Source organism: Panicum virgatum, chromosome 6N (genome assembly GCF_016808335.1).
Source record: "Panicum virgatum strain AP13 chromosome 6N, P.virgatum_v5, whole genome shotgun sequence".
Lineage (NCBI taxonomy): Eukaryota > Viridiplantae > Streptophyta > Magnoliopsida > Poales > Poaceae > Panicum > Panicum virgatum.
The window spans coordinates 33205246-33225155 of record NC_053150.1 but is presented as its reverse complement, the minus strand read 5'-3'; the positions used below and the strand labels follow the sequence as shown (position 1 = coordinate 33225155).

Here is a 19910-nt window from a genome sequence, read left to right as displayed (position 1 = left end):
TAAAGGCATTTTTTCAATCTGACAGCATCTTCACCACTCTCCAAAAGGTTCATCCAACCAGGGTAATCTCTACAGATTCATACCAACCTGGATAACCTGTTCCGGATAGCTTACACAGTTATTCATCTGATAACTATACAAGCCAAATCCTTGTCCCTAGTATAAGGACACAACCTACTCGCTAGCTCGAGAAGGTATATGAATACCTTTACTAGTTGTCCATCTTGGGTAACTCGACGGAGTTCATCCTAACAGGTCAACTATAAGAGACTCCAGTCTTGCTTTAAAGGTAAAACTACTCGCTTTCTCGAGTATGTTATGAATACTACTACATTTTGTCCATCTTGGGTAACCCGACGGGGTTCAACCTAACAAGTCAATCTTAGTAGTTACTCCAGTCTACAAGTTAGACACCCTATTCACAAGCTCGAATAGGCATTGGATATCTTTAAGATGGTTACATCTCGGATAACTCGACGGAGTTCATCCTAACAGATCTATCTTAAAAATTACTCCAGTCCTTGGTTAGGACACACTGCTCGCTTGCTCGAGTAGTTTATGGATATCTTTGCAGTCTTTCTATCTGGGTAATCCGATGGGATTCATCCTAACTGATCAACTATAAAGGTTACTCCATGCAAGCATTCTACTCGACTACTCGAGTAGTTTGTATATATCCTATGGTATCCGATCATATTTCTGAAGACACACCAACAAGATAAGAGCAATGTTTATAAAGACAATGAGTTGTTACAAGCAGTTTACTCTGCCAAGTTCTTCAGAATTTCCTCAGCAATCACTTCTGATTCTTTACAATAGTCCTGGAATTTCTCATCAGAACAATCGGGAGCTATTCCTTTAGCTATGGGAGCTAAATTGAACTGAGGCAAGTAAGATTTGACAACTCCTATTATGTGGGTCAGATAATTCTTGGAGGTAGACGTCATAACATCAAGATCTTCTTGGGAGCCTCCTCTAAACGCTCTACCAAGGACTTGCTATTTGAGACACCTCTTCAGATTCAACCATGTCCACAATGACCTGAGCTGCTGCTACCAGTCGAGTATGGTCATCTGGAGAACCTGATGGAAGGATATTTCAGAAAAAAATATTGGCAAAGCAATATCAAGACAAAAGATCAAATACTCACAAACTTGAGCAATCTACAAATGTTCTTGAAGCTTTGACTTTTCTTCTTGGAGCTTTGATCTTTCTTCTTCGAGGCCTTTGATCTGCCGCTTCATGTCACAAAGTTCTAGATGATGCTTTCGGTTTGCTTCATACAACTTGTTCCGAGCAGCAAGGGATTCATCTAGTCGTTTGGCAATAAGGGCATTCTGTTGCTCTATGATTTTCCAATTGTCAACAGTCTTATATAAAGCTTGAGACTTCAAAAGGCAACATCCTGTAACATACAAGGCAAGACTGGTCAGACATCACCAACTACTCGAGGAAGACAAGTAGTAGCAGACGAAGACTCACCTTGGTATATTTGAAGCTCCATTGCATATAGTCAAAAAGTTCCTTCCCCAACTGCTCCTGGGTTGATTGTTGCATATATTGAAAAGGCACTAGTCGAACGGCAGGACCTCTTGATCCTTCAGCTCCACTACTACCAGTTCCAGCAGCATTGGAGGCACCTTCAGCAGCCATAGAAGTATGTTCGGGTGCTTCAGGATTTGGCTCATTTGATATCCTAGCTGTGTATGCATTTGGCAAACTGGCAAATGGGTTCTCGATCAACCCAATTACTGGAGACTCGGAGGCTGATCGACTAGTTCCTTCCGAGCTACTCTGCACCCAGTTACAAAAGTCTTGGATATGATCTTTCTCATGTGCTGGTAGATATTGGATCCTACACCAATCAAGATTTGAAATAAGAAGCTAAGGTAACAGGATGAAATCAAAAGAATATCAGATTCTTACTGGCCAGCATCGAGACGAGGAATCTTTCTCTGCAACAAAGCTCCTGGAATTGCCTTCCGCTTCTTGATTTCATCAGAAGCAGCATCTACTGAAGTCGGAGGCATGCAATACCATGACTTATAGTTTTTCTGCAAAAGAAGCAAAGAATTCATTAGAAGAGCAAAAATTTCAACTATAAGTACTCGGAAGTGTTTTCCAAACACTTACCCATGCATTCTCGGGAGGGTTCTTCACCTAGAAGAGTGTTGGAAGTTTCAAAGACTTGTCAAAGTTGTCGAGTACTTTGCAGCACCTCTTGACTACTTCAGATTGAGCCATTGGTTCTGGCGACATTCTGGTGGGATCTTGTGTACCTTCATATCTGAAGGCAGGATGCTTTCGAAGCTGGAGAGGCTGCACCCGATGGCTTACAAAGGAGAAGACCACATGATCACCGGTGACGGAGGTAGATTTATGTACCTCCCTGCCGAGTGGGTCCCCGAACTCGGGTGACTACCCTGCTCGGTGACTCGGCTACAACTACTCGGCGTACAGGACTCGGCTGTGCGCAGAGGGGATCCTCACCAGAGGATTAGGACGAGAGGCTCCAACTAGAGGCCCGGATATCTAGGGATCTTAACCGACCTCCTTCCTTGTAAAACAACCCGAGTATATCATTCCTTGTAATCCTACGGCTCCTGGTCTATATAAAGGAGACGTAGGCCGACCCATAGACACTCTCCACTTTTCGCAGCATTCCACAAACCCTAATACAACCCGAAACACAGGACGTAGGTTATTACGCTCATTGCGGCCCGAACCTATCTAAGTCCCTGCGTCTTCGTGTTACCATCGAGCTCTTGATCCTGAGATCCCCATCCTGCAACTCTACCGCCGGGTACACCCCTAATGGACTGGCCGGAATAACAATCCGACAGTTGGCGCGCCAGGTAGGGGACTCAGGGCTCATACGTCGAGTTCAATGGCAGCCAACACCATCGTCGTCTTCTCCGCCAGCTTTGCCGCCCAGATGGAGGCGACAGTCGGCTTCTCCTTCGCCTTCGGAATCTTCCCGGAGGTCACGGTTCCCAGGAACCCCCCTTCCGGCTCTTCCTCCGCCGGAGGCAATGTCTTCGCTGGGGTTAGATCCAATCTAACTCCCCAATCACCTGCCACCTCTCGGATTCCCGAATCTGAGAACTCTGACGTGGCGACCATGCCAACCAGGGTGACCTGTCGCCCTGATGAGTCTACTGACGATCTGATCTTCCAAATAGATCGCATTAGTAGATCCATCACCGAGTGCATTCGACTCGGCGAACTCGCACTTCACCACCAAGACGACCCTGACCGTGTTCTCCGTGATCTCGGTAGTGCTTCTACCAGGGCCAGATCCGATCTGGCCACTCCGAGATCTGTCACACCTCTGTGACGACTTTCCCCCCAGGATGACCCGTCGTCCTCCTGCGCTCGCTGACGATCTCATCTCTCAGATAGATCGAGTCAGCAGATCCATCTCCGAGTGCATCAAGCTCGGCGAGGATGCTCTCCGACACTGCAACGACCCGGATCGGAACCCCTTCGGACTCCGCAACACCACTGTAACGTATTCGGATCAGATCCGAGTGCAACTACCCGACCCGGCAACCCTCGGTCAGATCCGATCTGACCCAACTTCGGGAGAGGAACTTGGCTTCCAACACGCCTCGTACACCCTCCCGCCCAACCACTCGTCGGCGACAGAACATCACCGCATCTTCATCGTCTCTGATGACTCCGACACTCGTGAAAACGAGACCGACGAGGAGAAGGCCCAATGACTCCACCACAACAAGGTCCGCGCTGACATGAGGCGTAATGATGAGGCCATTGGTCGGGCCAACCGCAACCTGGAGAATGCCAAACGCCGCAACCCCAGGAATCGGCGCTCATCGATCCGTCCCCACAACCTCGACACCGACCTCGTCCTCAACTGCAATGGCCAAGACATCTTTGCTACCCCGTCGGCCAACCTCGCCGCAGTGTTCCAGGTGCTCGAGGGTCTTCAGGAGACACCGAGATCGTCAAGGCTCATGCTCGCCTGCACGTGGCCGCCACGCAAGCCCAGCAGCTGCGCGAGGACAACTCGGCCTACCGCACCCAGTTGAGTCACCACTCCACACGACCCCACGGCGACGACGGAGAGGTCAACCAGGGCGACCTTCGCCTCCAACTCAACCAGCAAGACCTGCTTCAGCGTATCAACAACCGTCATCACCAACGCGACGTTGCCGAGCGCGAGCAATGGCACCAGTACGATGAGGAACACAGTGATTCTGACGCCGACTACCAGACCCGCGGCCGCCGGGGTGGCAGACGCCCACAACGACTCCGCCACGACAATGTAACACCCTAATTTAAATTTCAGTATTTATCAATAAATTTAAATGGCTTTATTCAAATTTTCTAAGGTTTATTGTGTTTAGTTGGCATTTAATCTAATTTTTGTTCCTTAATTAATTAAAATTTATCCTAGGTTTAAATTTTTGGTTGCATTCATGCTGGTGCATAATTTTATTTGAGTGTGGTTTGAATTCAAATTCAAATTTGAATTCAAACTTTGTTTGAATTAGATTTAGAAAGGAGTAGAATAGGAAAAACAAAACCCAAAACCCAAACCCATAGCAACCCAGATCCCAAATCCCGGCCCAAAGCAAACCCAGGCCCCGTTTGTTTCCCCCTCGGGCCGATCCAGCCTCTTCCCCGCTCGGGCCCGCGTCCTCCACACACACTCGGCCCACGCCGCAGGCCTGCCTTTCCCCCCCGCCTGCGCGGCCCAATTTCCCCGGTCAGCCCGCTTCCCGGCCTGCCCCGCGTCACGCGCTTCTTTCTTCCGCGACGCTGACAAGACGGGCCCGCCCGACAGGCACTCCAACCGCACGCGCGCTCTGCCCGCTCTCGCCTGCGTTCGCTCGCGCCTGTTGCCCCGTTCTGTGTCTGACAGCGCGGCCCCGCTCGTCAGTTCCGCCTTCCCCGCTGCGCCACGCAACTCCGGCCGGGATTCTCGGCCGTGACCTCCGCGCTCGGCACGCTTGCCCAAGTTCGACCCCCGCCGCCTTCTTAACTCGCCCCGCACCTCCCTGGGCTCCGCACTCCCCATCCACCCCGCCGCCACCCCGAAACCCTGGCCACCGCGCCACATCTTGCTCCGCCATCGCCCCGACGAGCAGAGGTGCTCCGCCGCCTCAATTCCCCACCGCCCGTGTCACTCCGGCCGCGCTGCCCAGTCCTCCAGCACCGCCCGAGGTCGCTGCGTCCGACCATCGGGTCCAGAAGCCCCGAGGTGTCCTTCTCCGTCGCCTCCGCGATTTGCCTCCGCCTCGGCGTCGCACGACCTCACCGGTGGCCTCTCTGCGCGGCATCACCGGCCAATTCTAGCCATGGTAAGATACCTCTCGTGACCCTCTTCCTTTTGGGCAAGTTCTCGGAGCCGGTAGCCGCTCCCGCAGTTAGAACGCCGCACGCCGGCGAGTGTAGCCGCACGGATCCGCCGCCGCGGTTGGAATCGCCGCTCCGAGCCCCGTCAACCCTCGACTTAGATACAGGTGGACCACGCGTGCCTCGTAGATCTTCGCAGACCCAAAAACGGGTCGATTTGACCCCCGGACGGCCACGTTTGGCCAGGTCCGGCGAGCTCCCGCGCAGCGCCGCCGCGGAGCTTGGTCTCCGGCGGTCAGCGCCGCCACCCCCACGCCCGATGGCCCTAGGCCGTCAGATCTAAAATGAACGCAGGAGATTAGAACCCCCATCGATCGGATCTGAGCCGTCAGATCGCGATCCAGCGGGCCTGAATCAAAGATACCGTTTCGGCTGACAATGTTTCTAAAGAGCCCCTCCTTTTGTTAGAAATCAACCCGCAGTCCACCTATTTTGAAAAATAATCGCAGATAGGCCCAAAACTTTGCAAGAACGCCCCTGAGCTTCCTAGAATTTGAACCCGCCGTCCAGACTTAGTCTTTTTGCGTGTTAGCCCCTGGATCTTTTCAGTATTTATGTTTAGGCCCTCGGTTTTAATAGAAAAGCCCCTGAAACTCCAGTTTTCTTACAAATGAGCCCCTAGAACTTGTTTTCGGCCTAGTTTACGCGTTTTAGCTCCGATTTTAACGTTCTTTATATCCACGGAATCGTTGTAACGAGTAGAACAGTTTAGACTTAGTTTTTCTTGCTGTTTTATTGTAATGATGTACTGTTTCTTAGTTTTTGTTAATGTTTGTTTGTATGCTTATTTTGTGCTTTGTTTTGGCCATGTGTTCGTGAGTAGACGTTGATCCATCTGAGGAGCCCCAGTACCAGTACCCGGAGCAGCCGTCTTCCGAGCATTTTGAGCAGCAGCAGGAGCAGTACGAGGAAGGCAAGTATAACATGAACAACCTATCACTTTAATTACAATTTCATACTGCATTTTAATACTGTATGCCTTTAAGGATTTCCTAGCCAGTTTATATCCTTTATATATACCTTTGGGTTGCATTTTGGTTAGTTGTGCTAGGTTGCTGCGCTATAACACACTCTGGTCCTTTTTAATTAATTTGATTAATGTTTTTACTTGAACTTAATCCTGAGAGTGGCACTCTGTGTGGCTTGAGTGGCTCACTTCTTGTTAAAAGATGTTTTTTTAGAAACATGGTTTAGGGGGCCAGCACGGTGCTTACTGCCTGGTTGGCCACTCTCCATAAGGACCGGTTCATAGAGCGACAACCTGGGACAACAGCGCTACCACAAGGCTAGAATGGGATAGACTTGGCGTAATAATTAGATCTTTTTGGTTTGGAGTAACTTACCTGCGGGGCAAGAGTAGTAAGCTTCAATGGTCCCTGCTCCTCCGGCTTGGTCTGTGCTTGGATTGCGCTCCTGTGCTTGTACCCCCGGAGGTGGGCCCCATCGTCGCCGACCTAACTCTCGCGGTTACGCCTTACCAACGAGATTCTTTTTAAAGGCCTCGTAGTGAGTCGCTGGCCATCTCACCTAAGGAAGTGTGATGAACAACTGGCGTAGCTCACGACTTGTGGGTAAAGATGTGCAACCTCTGCAGAGTGTAAAACTGGTATACTAGCCGTGCTCACGGTTATGAGCGGCCCAGATCCTCCTTTTGATTAGTGAAGTTATCTCCTTCCGACGAGGGAGGTGCTTCTCGGGGTTTACCTTGGTGGCTTGGTTATTGGTATGGTTCTCAGTAGTAGTATAATTAATTCTGATTAATTATTATGTAACTGGGTCAATGGTAATTCATCAACTCGTAGTAAATAGCTTTAATAAAATTTTGCCAACACTTAAAAGCTAATGCAGTTGAGTCAGCCAGCCTAGAGCTTCACAGTTTGTGTTATACTTGTTGAGTACAAGTTGTGTACTCACTCTTGCCTCTTCTCTACTTTTTCCTCTTGGCTACGCTACTGCTGCTCAGTTCCTGCCGACGCGAGGGAGTTCGTCCAGCGCTACCAGGACTACGAGGACTTCTAGGTGCTTCGTCTCCCAGTCGACGTCCCTGTGGCGCCCTGCTTCAGCTTCGGAGAGCTTTATTCGTATTTTTGTACTTCGCTTCCGCTGTATCAGACATTTTGTCATTATTATAATAAATAACATTCGTATTCGCTTTATTATGTCTTTTTACGTGATATGTGCTATGATATACTGTTCATTCTGTTGTATATACGTGTGACTTGATCCTGGCACGTATATGATTGCTCGGTTTATGTTCTTTTATAAACCGGGTGTTACAGAGTGGTATCAGAGCCGTATCGACTGTAGGACGAAGCCTAGATAGAACTGGTCGAGTTTTAGGACTTCTCCTCACCAATCCTTGTCTGCTGAAACTATTTTACTATTATACCCCTTGACTTCTTTGACTTTTTACCCTTCTTGCCTTGATTTCTCTCTCTGAAGAATAGTTTCGTGGATTTTGGCCTGAACCAGTCATCTGACCACCATGAGCATAGCTAGGTGACCTTTTTATAATAATACGATAGCATGTTCTGCGACGCGTTGTGTTAGTCGAGTCTTTTGTTAAACTCGGCTAAGTCGTGAAAATTGTCTGCTTGTTATTATGCTACGTGCTTGATTTGGATTTTTGGAATGATTGCATAGCTTAGTAGCTTAAATTTGTTTAAAGAAAATCACTCTGATGTTAAAGTTAACTAATTAATAAAATGAGTTAGATCGTTGGGGGGTAAAACAGTCAACTCTATCCTGACTACTTTATCATGGCTGAGTCTTTTTCCGCAAAGAGTTATCATATCCATCTGAATTTATTCCTACAATATCCTTACTCGTGGAATCTTTTGTTCAAATCAGATGGTGAACACCAGGAGCACCGGTTCCGGTTCTGGCCAGCAGCAGGGTCAGAACAATCAGGGTACCGGGATCCCGATGCCTCCGCCCTTGACTCCGGAGCAGTACTTCCAGCTCCAGATGCAGATGATGGCTACCCTGAACAACACCGTTCAGGCTCTTCAGCACGCTCACACTCAGCCTCCGCCTCCTCCACCGCCGCAGCCTCGCGACAGGCGTGCTGAGTTCCTGAGGGGTCACCCGCCGACGTTCTCTCACACGTCCGACCCTCTTCAGGCTGACGACTGGCTCCGTGCAGTGGAGCGTCAGCTGGACATCGCCCAGTGCGATGACCGTGAGCGCGTCTTGTACGCAGCAGGACAGCTGCGAGGGGCAGCTTTGGACTGGTGGGAGTCCCACCCAGTTCACGACCGCGAGGCTCTCACCTGGCTCCAGTTCAGGGAGCGTTTCCGTAGCCACAACGTCCCCGCGGGCGTTATGAAGACGAAACAGAAGGAGTTCCTTGCACTGAAGCAGGTAATCTTAAGTATAATCATTCAGCGTTTTCTTTTGAGCTAATACCCCTTGTTCTATCCTTATGAATCTTGAGTTAATCTTCCGATATCTATCTGTCTTTGTGAATTCAGGGGACTATGTCGGTCACGGAGTATCGTGATCGCTTTCTTCAGCTGGCACGCTACGCCCCTGCCGAGGTTGCGGATGACCGCAAGAAGCAGGAGCACTTCATGGAGGGTCTTGAGGACTACCTCCAGTACGCGCTGCTCAACCTCCGCTTCGACGATTTCAACCATCTGGTTGACAGTGCGCTCAACACTGAGCGTAAGCACCTGGAGATGGAGGACAAGAAGAGGAAGGTTGTCCCCGTTGCTTCCGGCAGCAACACTCGCCCTCGACTCCAGCAGCCCCAGCAGTACCAGCAGCAGTACCGGCCTCCTCAGCAGTACCAGCAGAGGCCACCGCAGCAGTACCCGCCTCGACAGCAGCAGGCAGGTCAGGGCCCGAGGTTACCGGCACCTCCGGCTCGCGCTCCACCGGCTCCACCGGCACCGCAGGCTCCACGTCCGGCAGCTCCTACCGGACAGCAGGCTCAGGGACCTCCTCGCACCTGCTTTCACTGCGGCCAGCCGGGACACTACGCCAACGCTTGCCCCCGGAAGGCGCAGGCGGGACAGCAGGGACGCCCAGCTCAGCCCAGGGCGCCAGCACAGGGCAGGGTGAACCACGTGACGGCCGAGTCAGCGGCCGAGGCTCCCAACGTGGTTATTGGTACGTTCATGGTTAATTCATATCCAGCTACAGTGCTTTTTGATACTGGTGCTACGCATTCCTTCATTACTCAGTCTTTTGTCGAGCATCATGGTATTCATACTAGCACATTAAAGAGGTGCCTGTTAGTATCTTCACCGGGAGGACAGTTGAGGTCTCACACTTACTGCCCGAGAGTCAGTGTTTCTTTGAGGGGAGTAGAGTTCTGTACTGATCTGATGGTGCTAGACACCAAGGGCATTGATGTCATTCTGGGAATGGAGACTCTGGCCAAATGGGGAGTTCGGATAGATTGTGCTCAGAGGACAGTCTTGTTATCAGCTTCCAGTGGCCAAGAGGTTGTTATCAGTGCAGTAGAGCCTTCGGGATTTCTTCATCAGATGGAGGCTAGACCCACGGACGGTATTCGCGTGGTGTCTGAATTCCCGGATGTCTTTCCGGATGATTTGCCAGGTATGCCGTCTGAACGCGCCATTGAGTTTTGTATTGATCTCTTGCCTGGCACAGCTCCTATTGCAAAGCGGCCCTACCGTATGGCACCTATAGAGCATGAAGAAGTTAAGAAGACTATTGATGAGTTGCTAGCCAAGGGCTATATCCGTCGCAGCTTCTCTCCTTGGGCTTTTCCGTTGTTGCTGGTAGATAAGAAGGATGGCTCGAAGAGGATGTGTGTCGATTATCGGGAGCTGAATGCAGTCACTATCAAGAACAAGCATCCACTGCTCCGTATTGAGGATCTCTTTGATCTGCTTCGAGGTGCTCGTATATTCTCGAAGATTGATCTTCGTTCGGGTTATTTTCAGCTGAGGATCCGTCCTGGGGATATTCCGAAGACGGCATTCACCTGCAAGTACGGGCTATATGAGTATACAGTCATGTCCTTCGGCTTGACTAATGCCCCGGCTTACTTCATGCATCTGATGAACATGGTCTTCATGGATTATCTGGATGTCTTTGTGGTGATTTTCATTGATGATATTCTGATCTTCTCCAAGACAGAAGAAGAGCATGAGGAGCATTTGAGACTCGTATTGCAGAGATTGAGAGAGCATCAGTTGTATGCCAAGTTCAGCAAGTGCGAGTTCTGGATTGACGAGGTTCCATTCCTCGGTCATGTTATCTCTCAGGGAGGCATTGCTGTTGATCCGAGCAAGGTGAAGGATGTGCTTGAGTGGGAGACACCGCAGACAGTGAAGGAAGTCAGGTCTTTCTTGGGCTTAGCAGGATATTATCGGAGGTTCATTGAGAATTTCTCCAAGATCGCGAAGCCTTTGACTTCTTTGCTAGAGAAGAATGTGGCTTTTGTATGGACTGATGAGCGTCAGATGGCCTTTGATGAGCTGAAGAAGAGGTTGACTACGGCGCCAGTCCTGACTCTGCCAGACCAGACGAAGAGGTTCACGGTATATTGTGATGCTTCGAAGGATGGTCTTGGGTGTGTTCTGATGCAGGAGGGCAGAGTGATAGCTTATGCTTCACGGTAGTTACGTCGGCATGAGCTGAATTATCCTACTCATGATCTTGAGTTAGCCGCAGTTGTGCATGCTCTGAAGATTTGGAGGCATTACTTGTATGGGCAGCGGTGTGATATCTACACTGATCACAAGAGCCTCAAGTACATTTTCACGCAGAATGAGCTGAACATGCGGCAGAGAAGATGGCTAGAGTTGGTCAAGGACTATGATCTGGAGATTCACTATCATCCGGGCAAGGCCAATGTTGTAGCAGATGCTCTGAGCAGAAGAAGTTATGTCAACATGGCCGTTGCTTTCCAGATGCCTCCAGAGTTATGCGAGGAGTTCGAGCAGTTGAGTCTGAGTTTCTTGCATCATACCTCCAGTGCAGCATTTGAGGCAGTGCCGACTCTAGAGTCAGAGATCAGGCAACATCAGAAAGATGATGAGAAGCTGCAGGAGATCCGTGAGTTGCTCAAGAAGGGCAATGCTCCTCATTTTAGAGAGGATGATCAGGGTACCTTGTGGTACAAGAACCGGATCTGTGTGCCAGATGTGAAGGATCTTCGGAAGTTGATTCTGAGTGAGGCCCATGATACAGCTTACTCTATTCATCCGGGCAGCACGAAGATGTATTATGATCTGAAGGAACGTTTCTGGTGGTATGGGATGAAGCGTTCAGTGGCAGAGTACGTGGCTATTTGTGACACCTGTCAGCGTGTCAAGGCTGAGCACCAGAGGCCAGCAGGTCTGTTACAGCCGCTGAAGATTCCAGAGTGGAAATGGGAGGAGATCACTATGGACTTCATTGTTGGATTGCCTCGTACTCAGAAAGGGTACAACTCCATTTGGGTAGTAGTGGATCGACTGACGAAAGTTGCTCACTTCATTCCAGTGAACACTACTTACTCCGGTGCCAGACTTGCGGAGTTGTACATCTCTCGGATTGTCTACTTGCATGGTGTGCCCAAGAAGATTATATCTGACAGAGGGTCCCAGTTCACTTCTCGTTTCTGGGAGCAGCTCCACGATTCGTTGGATACGAAGCTGTGTTTCAGTACGGCTTATCACCCTCAGACAGATGGGCAGATAGAGAGAACCAACCAAGTGTTGGAGGATATGTTGAGAGCTTGTGCTATTCAGTATGGTACTAGTTGGGATAAGTGCCTGTCATTTGCTGAGTTCTCATATAACAACAGCTATCAGGCCAGTCTGAAGAAGTCACCCTTCGAGGCATTGTATGGCAGAAAGTGCAGGACTCCTCTCTATTGGGATCAGATTGGTGAGAAGCAGCTCTTTGGTCCTGAGATCATAGATGATGCAGAGCAGATGGTTCAGGCTGTGCGAGAAAATCTGAGGATTGCACAGAGCAGGCAGAAGAGCTATGCTAATGGCAAACGGAGAGACCTGACTTTCAGTGTCGGTGATTATGTGTATCTGAAGGTGTCTCCGATGAGAGGAATCCGCAGATTTAATGTCAAAGGGAAGTTAGCACCTCGTTATGTGGGGCCATTCAAGGTGCTAGAGCGGAAAGGCGAAGTTGCTTATCGCCTGGAGTTACCTCTCAGCCTCTCAGGAGTTCATGATGTTTTCCATATATCTCAGCTGAAGAGGTGTCTGCGAGTACCCGAGGAGCAGGCACCCCTGGATGGAGTCGATGTCCAGGAGGATCTGACTTATACCGAGCATCCGGTGAAGATTCTGGAGACATCAGAGAGGGTTACTCGGAACAAGCGCATCAAGATGTGCAGAGTTCAGTGGAGTCATCACAGTGAAGCTGAGGCTACATGGGATCGAGAAGATGAATTGAAGAAGACATATCCAGATCTCTTTGCTAACCAGCCCAGCTAAATCTCGGGGACGAGATTTCTTTAAGGGGGTAGGGTCTGTAACACCCTAATTTAAATTTCAGTATTTATCAATAAATTTAAATGGCTTTATTCAAATTTTCTAAGGTTTATTGTGTTTAGTTGGCATTTAATCTAATTTTTGTTCCTTAATTAATTAAAATTTATCCTAGGTTTAAATTTTTGGTTGCATTCATGCTGGTGCATAATTTTATTTGAGTGTGGTTTGAATTCAAATTCAAATTTGAATTCAAACTTTGTTTGAATTAGATTTAGAAAGGAGTAGAATAGGAAAAACAAAACCCAAAACCCAAACCCATAGCAACCCAGATCCCAGATCCCGGCCCAAAGCAAACCCAGGCCCCGTTTGTTTCCCCCTCGGGCCGATCCAGCCTCTTCCCCGCTCGGGCCCGCGTCCTCCAAACACACTCGGCCCACGCCGCAGGCCTGCCTTTCCCCCCCCCGCCTGCGCGGCCCAATTTCCCCGGTCAGCCCGCTTCCCGGCCTGCCCCGCGTCACGCGCTTCTTTCTTCCGCGACGCTGACAAGACGGGCCCGCCCGACAGGCACTCCAACCGCACGCGCGCTCTGCCCGCTCTCGCCTGCGTTCGCTCGCGCCTGTTGCCCCGTTCTGTGTCTGACAGCGCGGCCCCGCTCGTCAGTTCCGCCTTCCCCGCTGCGCCACGCAACTCCGGCCGGGATTCTCGGCCGTGACCTCCGCGCTCGGCACGCTTGCCCAAGTTCGACCCCCGCCGCCTTCTTAACTCGCCCCGCACCTCCCTGGGCTCCGCACTCCCCATCCACCCCGCCGCCACCCCGAAACCCTGGCCACCGCGCCACATCTTGCTCCGCCATCGCCCCGACGAGCAGAGGTGCTCCGCCGCCTCAATTCCCCACCGCCCGTGTCACTCCGGCCGCGCTGCCCAGTCCTCCAGCACCGCCCGAGGTCGCTGCGTCCGACCATCGGGTCCAGAAGCCCCGAGGTGTCCTTCTCCGTCGCCTCCGCGATTTGCCTCCGCCTCGGCGTCGCACGACCTCACCGGTGGCCTCTCTGCGCGGCATCACCGGCCAATTCTAGCCGTGGTAAGATACCTCTCGTGACCCTCTTCCTTTTGGGCAAGTTCTCGGAGCCGGTAGCCGCTCCCGCAGTTAGAACGCCGCACGCCGGCGAGTGTAGCCGCACGGATCCGCCGCCGCGGTTGGAATCGCCGCTCCGAGCCCCGTCAACCCTCGACTTAGATACAGGTGGACCACGCGTGCCTCGTAGATCGTCGCAGACCCAAAAACGGGTCGATTTGACCCCCGGACGGCCACGTTTGGCCAGGTCCGGCGAGCTCCCGCGCAGCGCCGCCGCGGAGCTTGGTCTCCGGCGGTCAGCGCCGCCACCCCCACGCCCGATGGCCCTAGGCCGTCAGATCTAAAATGAACGCAGGAGATTAGAACCCCCATCGATCGGATCTGAGCCGTCAGATCGCGATCCAGCGGGCCTGAATCAAAGATACCGTTTCGGCTGACAATCTTTCTAAAGAGCCCCTCCTTTTGTTAGAAATCAACCCGCAGTCCACCTATTTTGAAAAATAATCGCAGATAGGCCCAAAACTTTGCAAGAACGCCCCTGAGCTTCCTAGAATTTGAACCCGCCGTCCAGACTTAGTCTTTTTGCGTGTTAGCCCCTGGATCTTTTCAGTATTTATGTTTAGGCCCTCGGTTTTAATAGAAAAGCCCCTGAAACTCCAGTTTTCTTACAAATGAGCCCCTAGAACTTGTTTTCGGCCTAGTTTACGCGTTTTAGCTCCGATTTTAGCGTTCTTTATATCCACGGAATCGTTGTAACGAGTAGAACAGTTTAGACTTAGTTTTTCTTGCTGTTTTATTGTAATGATGTACTGTTTCTTAGTTTTTGTTAATGTTTGTTTGTATGCTTATTTTGTGCTTTGTTTTGGCCATGTGTTCGTGAGTAGACGTTGATCCATCTGAGGAGCCCCAGTACCAGTACCCGGAGCAGCCGTCTTCCGAGCATTTTGAGCAGCAGCAGGAGCAGTACGAGGAAGGCAAGTATAACATGAACAACCTATCACTTTAATTACAATTTCATACTGCATTTTAATACTGTATGCCTTTAAGGATTTCCTAGCCAGTTTATATCCTTTATATATACCTTTGGGTTGCATTTTGGTTAGTTGTGCTAGGTTGCTGCGCTATAACACACTCTGGTCCTTTTTAATTAATTTGATTAATGTTTTTACTTGAACTTAATCCTGAGAGTGGCACTCTGTGTGGCTTGAGTGGCTCACTTCTTGTTAAAAGATGTTTTTTTAGAAACATGGTTTAGGGGGCCAGCACGGTGCTTACTGCCTGGTTGGCCACTCTCCATAAGGACCGGTTCATAGAGCGACAACCTGGGACAACAGCGCTACCACAAGGCTAGAATGGGATAGACTTGGCGTAATAATTAGATCTTTTTGGTTTGGAGTAACTTACCTGCGGGGCAAGAGTAGTAAGCTTCAATGGTCCCTGCTCCTCCGGCTTGGTCTGTGCTTGGATTGCGCTCCTGTGCTTGTACCCCCGGAGGTGGGCCCCATCGTCGCCGACCTAACTCTCGCGGTTACGCCTTACCAACGAGATTCTTTTTAAAGGCCTCGTAGTGAGTCGCTGGCCATCTCACCTAAGGAAGTGTGATGAACAACTGGCGTAGCTCACGACTTGTGGGTAAAGATGTGCAACCTCTGCAGAGTGTAAAACTGGTATACTAGCCGTGCTCACGGTTATGAGCGGCCCAGATCCTCCTTTTGATTAGTGAAGTTATCTCCTTCCGACGAGGGAGGTGCTTCTCGGGGTTTACCTTGGTGGCTTGGTTATTGGTATGGTTCTCAGTAGTAGTATAATTAATTCTGATTAATTATTATGTAACTGGGTCAATGGTAATTCATCAACTCGTAGTAAATAGCTTTAATAAAATTTTGCCAACACTTAAAAGCTAATGCAGTTGAGTCAGCCAGCCTAGAGCTTCACAGTTTGTGTTATACTTGTTGAGTACAAGTTGTGTACTCACTCTTGCCTCTTCTCTACTTTTTCCTCTTGGCTACGCTACTGCTGCTCAGTTCCTGCCGACGCGAGGGAGTTCGTCCAGCGCTACCAGGACTACGAGGACTTCTAGGTGCTTCGTCTCCCAGTCGACGTCCCTGTGGCGCCCTGCTTCAGCTTCGGAGAGCTTTATTCGTATTTTTGTACTTCGCTTCCGCTGTATCAGACATTTTGTCATTATTATAATAAATAACATTCGTATTCGCTTTATTATGTCTTTTTACGTGATATGTGCTATGATATACTGTTCATTCTGTTGTATATACGTGTGACTTGATCCTGGCACGTATATGATTGCTCGGTTTATGTTCTTTTATAAACCGGGTGTTACAGACAATGACCCCGGTAACAACCACGACGGCTTCTCCGCCTTTTCCAGTCAGCTTCGAGCCGTCCAGTGGCCCGCCACCTTCAAGTCTACCGGGATCGAGAAGTACGACGGTGAGTCGGACCCCAAGACGTGGCTGTGCACCTACTCCATCGCCGTCCGAGCTGCACGCGGCGACAACAACATCATGTCTGCCATCTTCCCGGTCATGACGGGTCCCCAAGCTCTCAACTGGCTTGAAGCGCTCCCCGCCCGCTCCATCAACATCTGGCAGTATCTCTGCAATGCCTTCGTTCAGTACTACCAGGCATCCTGCCCGGGTCCCAAAACTAGATGGGATCTGGCCAGTGTCGTGCAACAGCCAGACGAGTCCCTTCGCGACTACATCATGAGGTATTTTGCTAACCGTAATACCATCACAGAAGCTGAAGATAGGGACGTCATCCACTACTTCAACGAAGGCCTCCACAACATCGAACTGTGGAGGAAGATGTTTGAGACCTACCCCAAGACCGTGGGCGACATGATGACGGTCGTCAACAAGCACGCCGACATGGAAGAAGCCGAGCGGGCCCACCGCCGGTACAAGAATGACTACTCCGAGCGTCCCCCTCAGCAGGACAACCATACAGAATGCTGCCGCGATGACCGCCCCCCTCGTCACGAGAAGAAGCACGACCGCGATGAGTCATCCAAGAACCGGGATGGCAAGCGTGGCCCCGAGAACACCGTCGCTGTCGCCGAAAGATCCCAGTTCCGTTCCATCCTCAACCAAGCGAACCTGGATCGGCTCCTGGATGGAAGTGTCCATGGCACAAGGATGCAAACCACACCGCCCGGGAGTGTCGAGCAGTCTCCAACGGCGTCATCAGGGACGACGACCCCAAGAAACCCCGCCACGAAGACCGCGACAGGCCGGGAGGTTCCAGAACCACCCGGGCACGCCCACGGAGGCGCAACTCGCCCAAGTGAGACGACGATGACCAGAGGGAAGATTCCCCAGGGAACTTCCAGGAAGAAGACAGGGCTGTCAACTTCATATACGGCGGTCCCAGCAAGCCATCATGCCGGCGCATGGTCAAGCTCGATGATCGTGAAGTCAACCTGGTGTTCAAACACCCGGTTGAACCCCTCTGGTGGTCGGAGACGCCGATCACCTTCGACCGCCGCGACCACTGGGTCCACCTGCCCAGGCCAGGTGCCTACCCCCTTGTGGTCAGCCCGGTGGTGAGCCAGGTCCGCCTGGCCAAAGTACTCGTCGACGGCGGCAGTACCCTCGACATCATCTTCGCTAGCACATTGCAGAGCTTGGGCTACGACATGGCATCCCTGGTCCCATCCGACCAGGCCTTCTACGGCATCATCCCCAGAGCCGGGTCGACTTCGGTCGGCCGGGCCACCCTGCCGGTCACCTTCGGCACCCGCGACAACTACCGCACCTAGTAAGTCAACTTCGAGGTCGCCGAGTTCGAGACCTCCTACCACACCACCTGGGAAGACCCTCCCTCACCAAGTTCATGGCAATCCCCAACCTCCTGAAGATGCCAGCTCCAAACGGGGTCCTCTCGGTCTACGGAGATCTGCAGACCTCCTACGCGTGTGAGGCCAAGAACATCAAACTCTCCGACACCCTGGAATGATCCAGCAACTCGGTTCTTGTTGCCCAGGCAGCAAAGAACCTCCCGGCGGACCAGCAGCACATTCCCGCCAAGGAGTCGACTTGCGAGTCGCAGCTCACACCAGCCGTGGCCACCAAGACCATCGTCCTCCGGGACGACGAACCGCACAATACCGCCGTGATTGGGGCCAGCCTCAACTCGGCGTAGGAAGGCGCACTCACCTCCTTCCTCCAGGAGAATTGGGACAGCTTTGCATGGAAGCCATTTGACATGCCTGGAGTCCCAAGGGAGGAGGTTGAGCACTCCTTAGATCTGGACAAGAAGGCGAAGCCCGTCAAGCAACGGCTCCGCCGCTTCGCGCAGGATCGAAAGGAGGCTATTAGGGTAGAAGTAACCCGGCTCCTAGCCGTTGGTTTCATCAGAGAAGTCGCACACCCAGATTGGCTGGCAAACCCAGTCCATGTAAAAAAGAAAAAAATGGTGAATGGAGAATGTGCGTTGACTATACCGACCTCAACAAACACTGCCCTAAGGACCCCTTTCCTCTACCACGCATCGACCAGGTTGTCCACTCAACGGCCAGGTGCGTTCTTCTTTCTTTTCTTGACTGTTACTCAGGGTACCACCAGATAGCCCTCAAGGAGTCGGATTAAGAGAAGACGTCCTTCATTAGCCCCATCGGGGCCTACTGCTACAACACCATGATGTTCGGGCTCAAGAATGCTGGCGCGACCTATCAGAAGGCCATTCAGAGATGCCTCCAGGGGCAGATCGGGTGCAATGCCGAGGCCTATGTCGATGACGTCGTCGTCAAGACAAAATGTAATGTCCAGTTCATTACAGACCTCTCTGAGCCATTTGAAAATCTCAGGAAATTCAAATGGGAGCTCAACCCGACCAAGTGTGTGTTCAGTGTCCCGTCCGGAAAACTACTTGGCTTCATAGTCAGTAGTCAGGGCATCGAAGCCAACCCCACCAAGGTCAATGCCATTATGTTCATGAAGCCTCCCAGAAGCAAAAAGGACCTGATGAAGCTCACAGGGTGCATGGCCGCCTTGAGTAGGTTCATAAGCCAACTCGGCGACAGAGGCCTACCCTTCTTCAAACTTCTCCGGAAGTCTGACAAGCTCGAGTGGAACGACAATGCTTCCAAAGCATTCCAGGAGCTCAAGGATTTCCTCACCTCGCCACCCGTCCTAACAGCACCAAAAGACGGGGAAGTCCTCCTCCTATATATTGCCGCCACCACTAGTGTGGTGAGTACCGTCCTGGTCATCGAGCGCGACGAGCCAGGACACATCTACAAAGTGCAATGACCTGTCTACTTCATCAGTGAAGTACTCGACGAATCGAAGGCACGCTACCCACAAGTGTAGAAATTGCTGTATGCCATCCTCATCACGTCAAGGAAGCTCCGGCACAGCTTCCAAACTCACAAGATCAAGGTGGCCTCATCATACCCACTCGGCGACATCCTGCACAACAAGGACGCCAACGGCCGAGTCGTCAAATGGTTAGTAGAACTTGGCGCATTCTCGATCGAATTTACGCCACGCTCCACCATCATGTCTCAGGTGTTGGCTGACTTCGTCGCCGAGTGGACCGAGATCCAAGATCCTCCACCCGACACCAAATCCGAGCACTGGATCATGTACTTCGACGGCGCCCTCAACCGCGATAGAGCCGGCGCTGGAGTCCTCTTCATCTCCCCAAAAGGTGAACAACTCAAGTACGTCCTCTAGCTACTTTTCAAGGCTACCATCAACGCTGCCGAGTTTGAAGCTTTTATTCACGGTCTCCGGATCGCCGTCACACTCGGCATCAAGCGTCTGTTGGCTTATGGCGACTCCAAAGTCGTCATACCCTGTGCAAATGCGTCACACAGGATGAAGGAGTCCAAGTCCTTAGCTATATCCACTCGGGTATATGCGGCAACCACGCGGGCGCCTCTACCCTCATGGGGAAAGCCTTCCAATCAGGCTTCTACTAGCCCACGGCACTGGCCGACACCCAAAATATCGTCAGTCAATGTCCCGGGTGCTAGTTCTTCTCCAAGTAGCAACATGTCCCGGCTCAGGCCTTAC

At 51.3% G+C, this 19910-nt stretch overlaps 1 protein-coding gene across 1 annotated transcript; it reads left to right on the top strand.

Annotated features, from left to right (window-relative positions):
- The first annotated feature begins 3752 nt into the window (after positions 1 to 3752).
- Positions 3753 to 18033, top strand: LOC120678081. The gene is made up of 4 exons (XM_039959239.1): positions 3753 to 4002; positions 16213 to 17129; positions 17222 to 17649; positions 17853 to 18033. Exons 1-4 carry the CDS (start codon positions 3753 to 3755, stop codon positions 18031 to 18033), a joined length of 1776 nt encoding a protein of 591 aa, XP_039815173.1.
- The last annotated feature ends 1877 nt before the right edge of the window (positions 18034 to 19910 follow it).

What these genes read in the sequence shown, in the direction of transcription:
- LOC120678081 (XM_039959239.1), top strand. Translation starts at nt 3,753, where the DNA reads ATGAGGCGTAATGATGAGGCCATTGGTCGGGCCAACCGCAACCTGGAG. An exon ending in CGCCTGCACGTGGCCGCCAC is followed by an intron (nt 4,003 to 16,212) that starts GCAAGCCCAGCA and finishes CGGGTGTTACAG; the next exon opens with ACAATGACCCCGGTAACAAC. An exon ending in CGCGACAACTACCGCACCTA is followed by an intron (nt 17,650 to 17,852) that starts GTAAGTCAACTT and finishes GGAATGATCCAG; the next exon opens with CAACTCGGTTCTTGTTGCCC.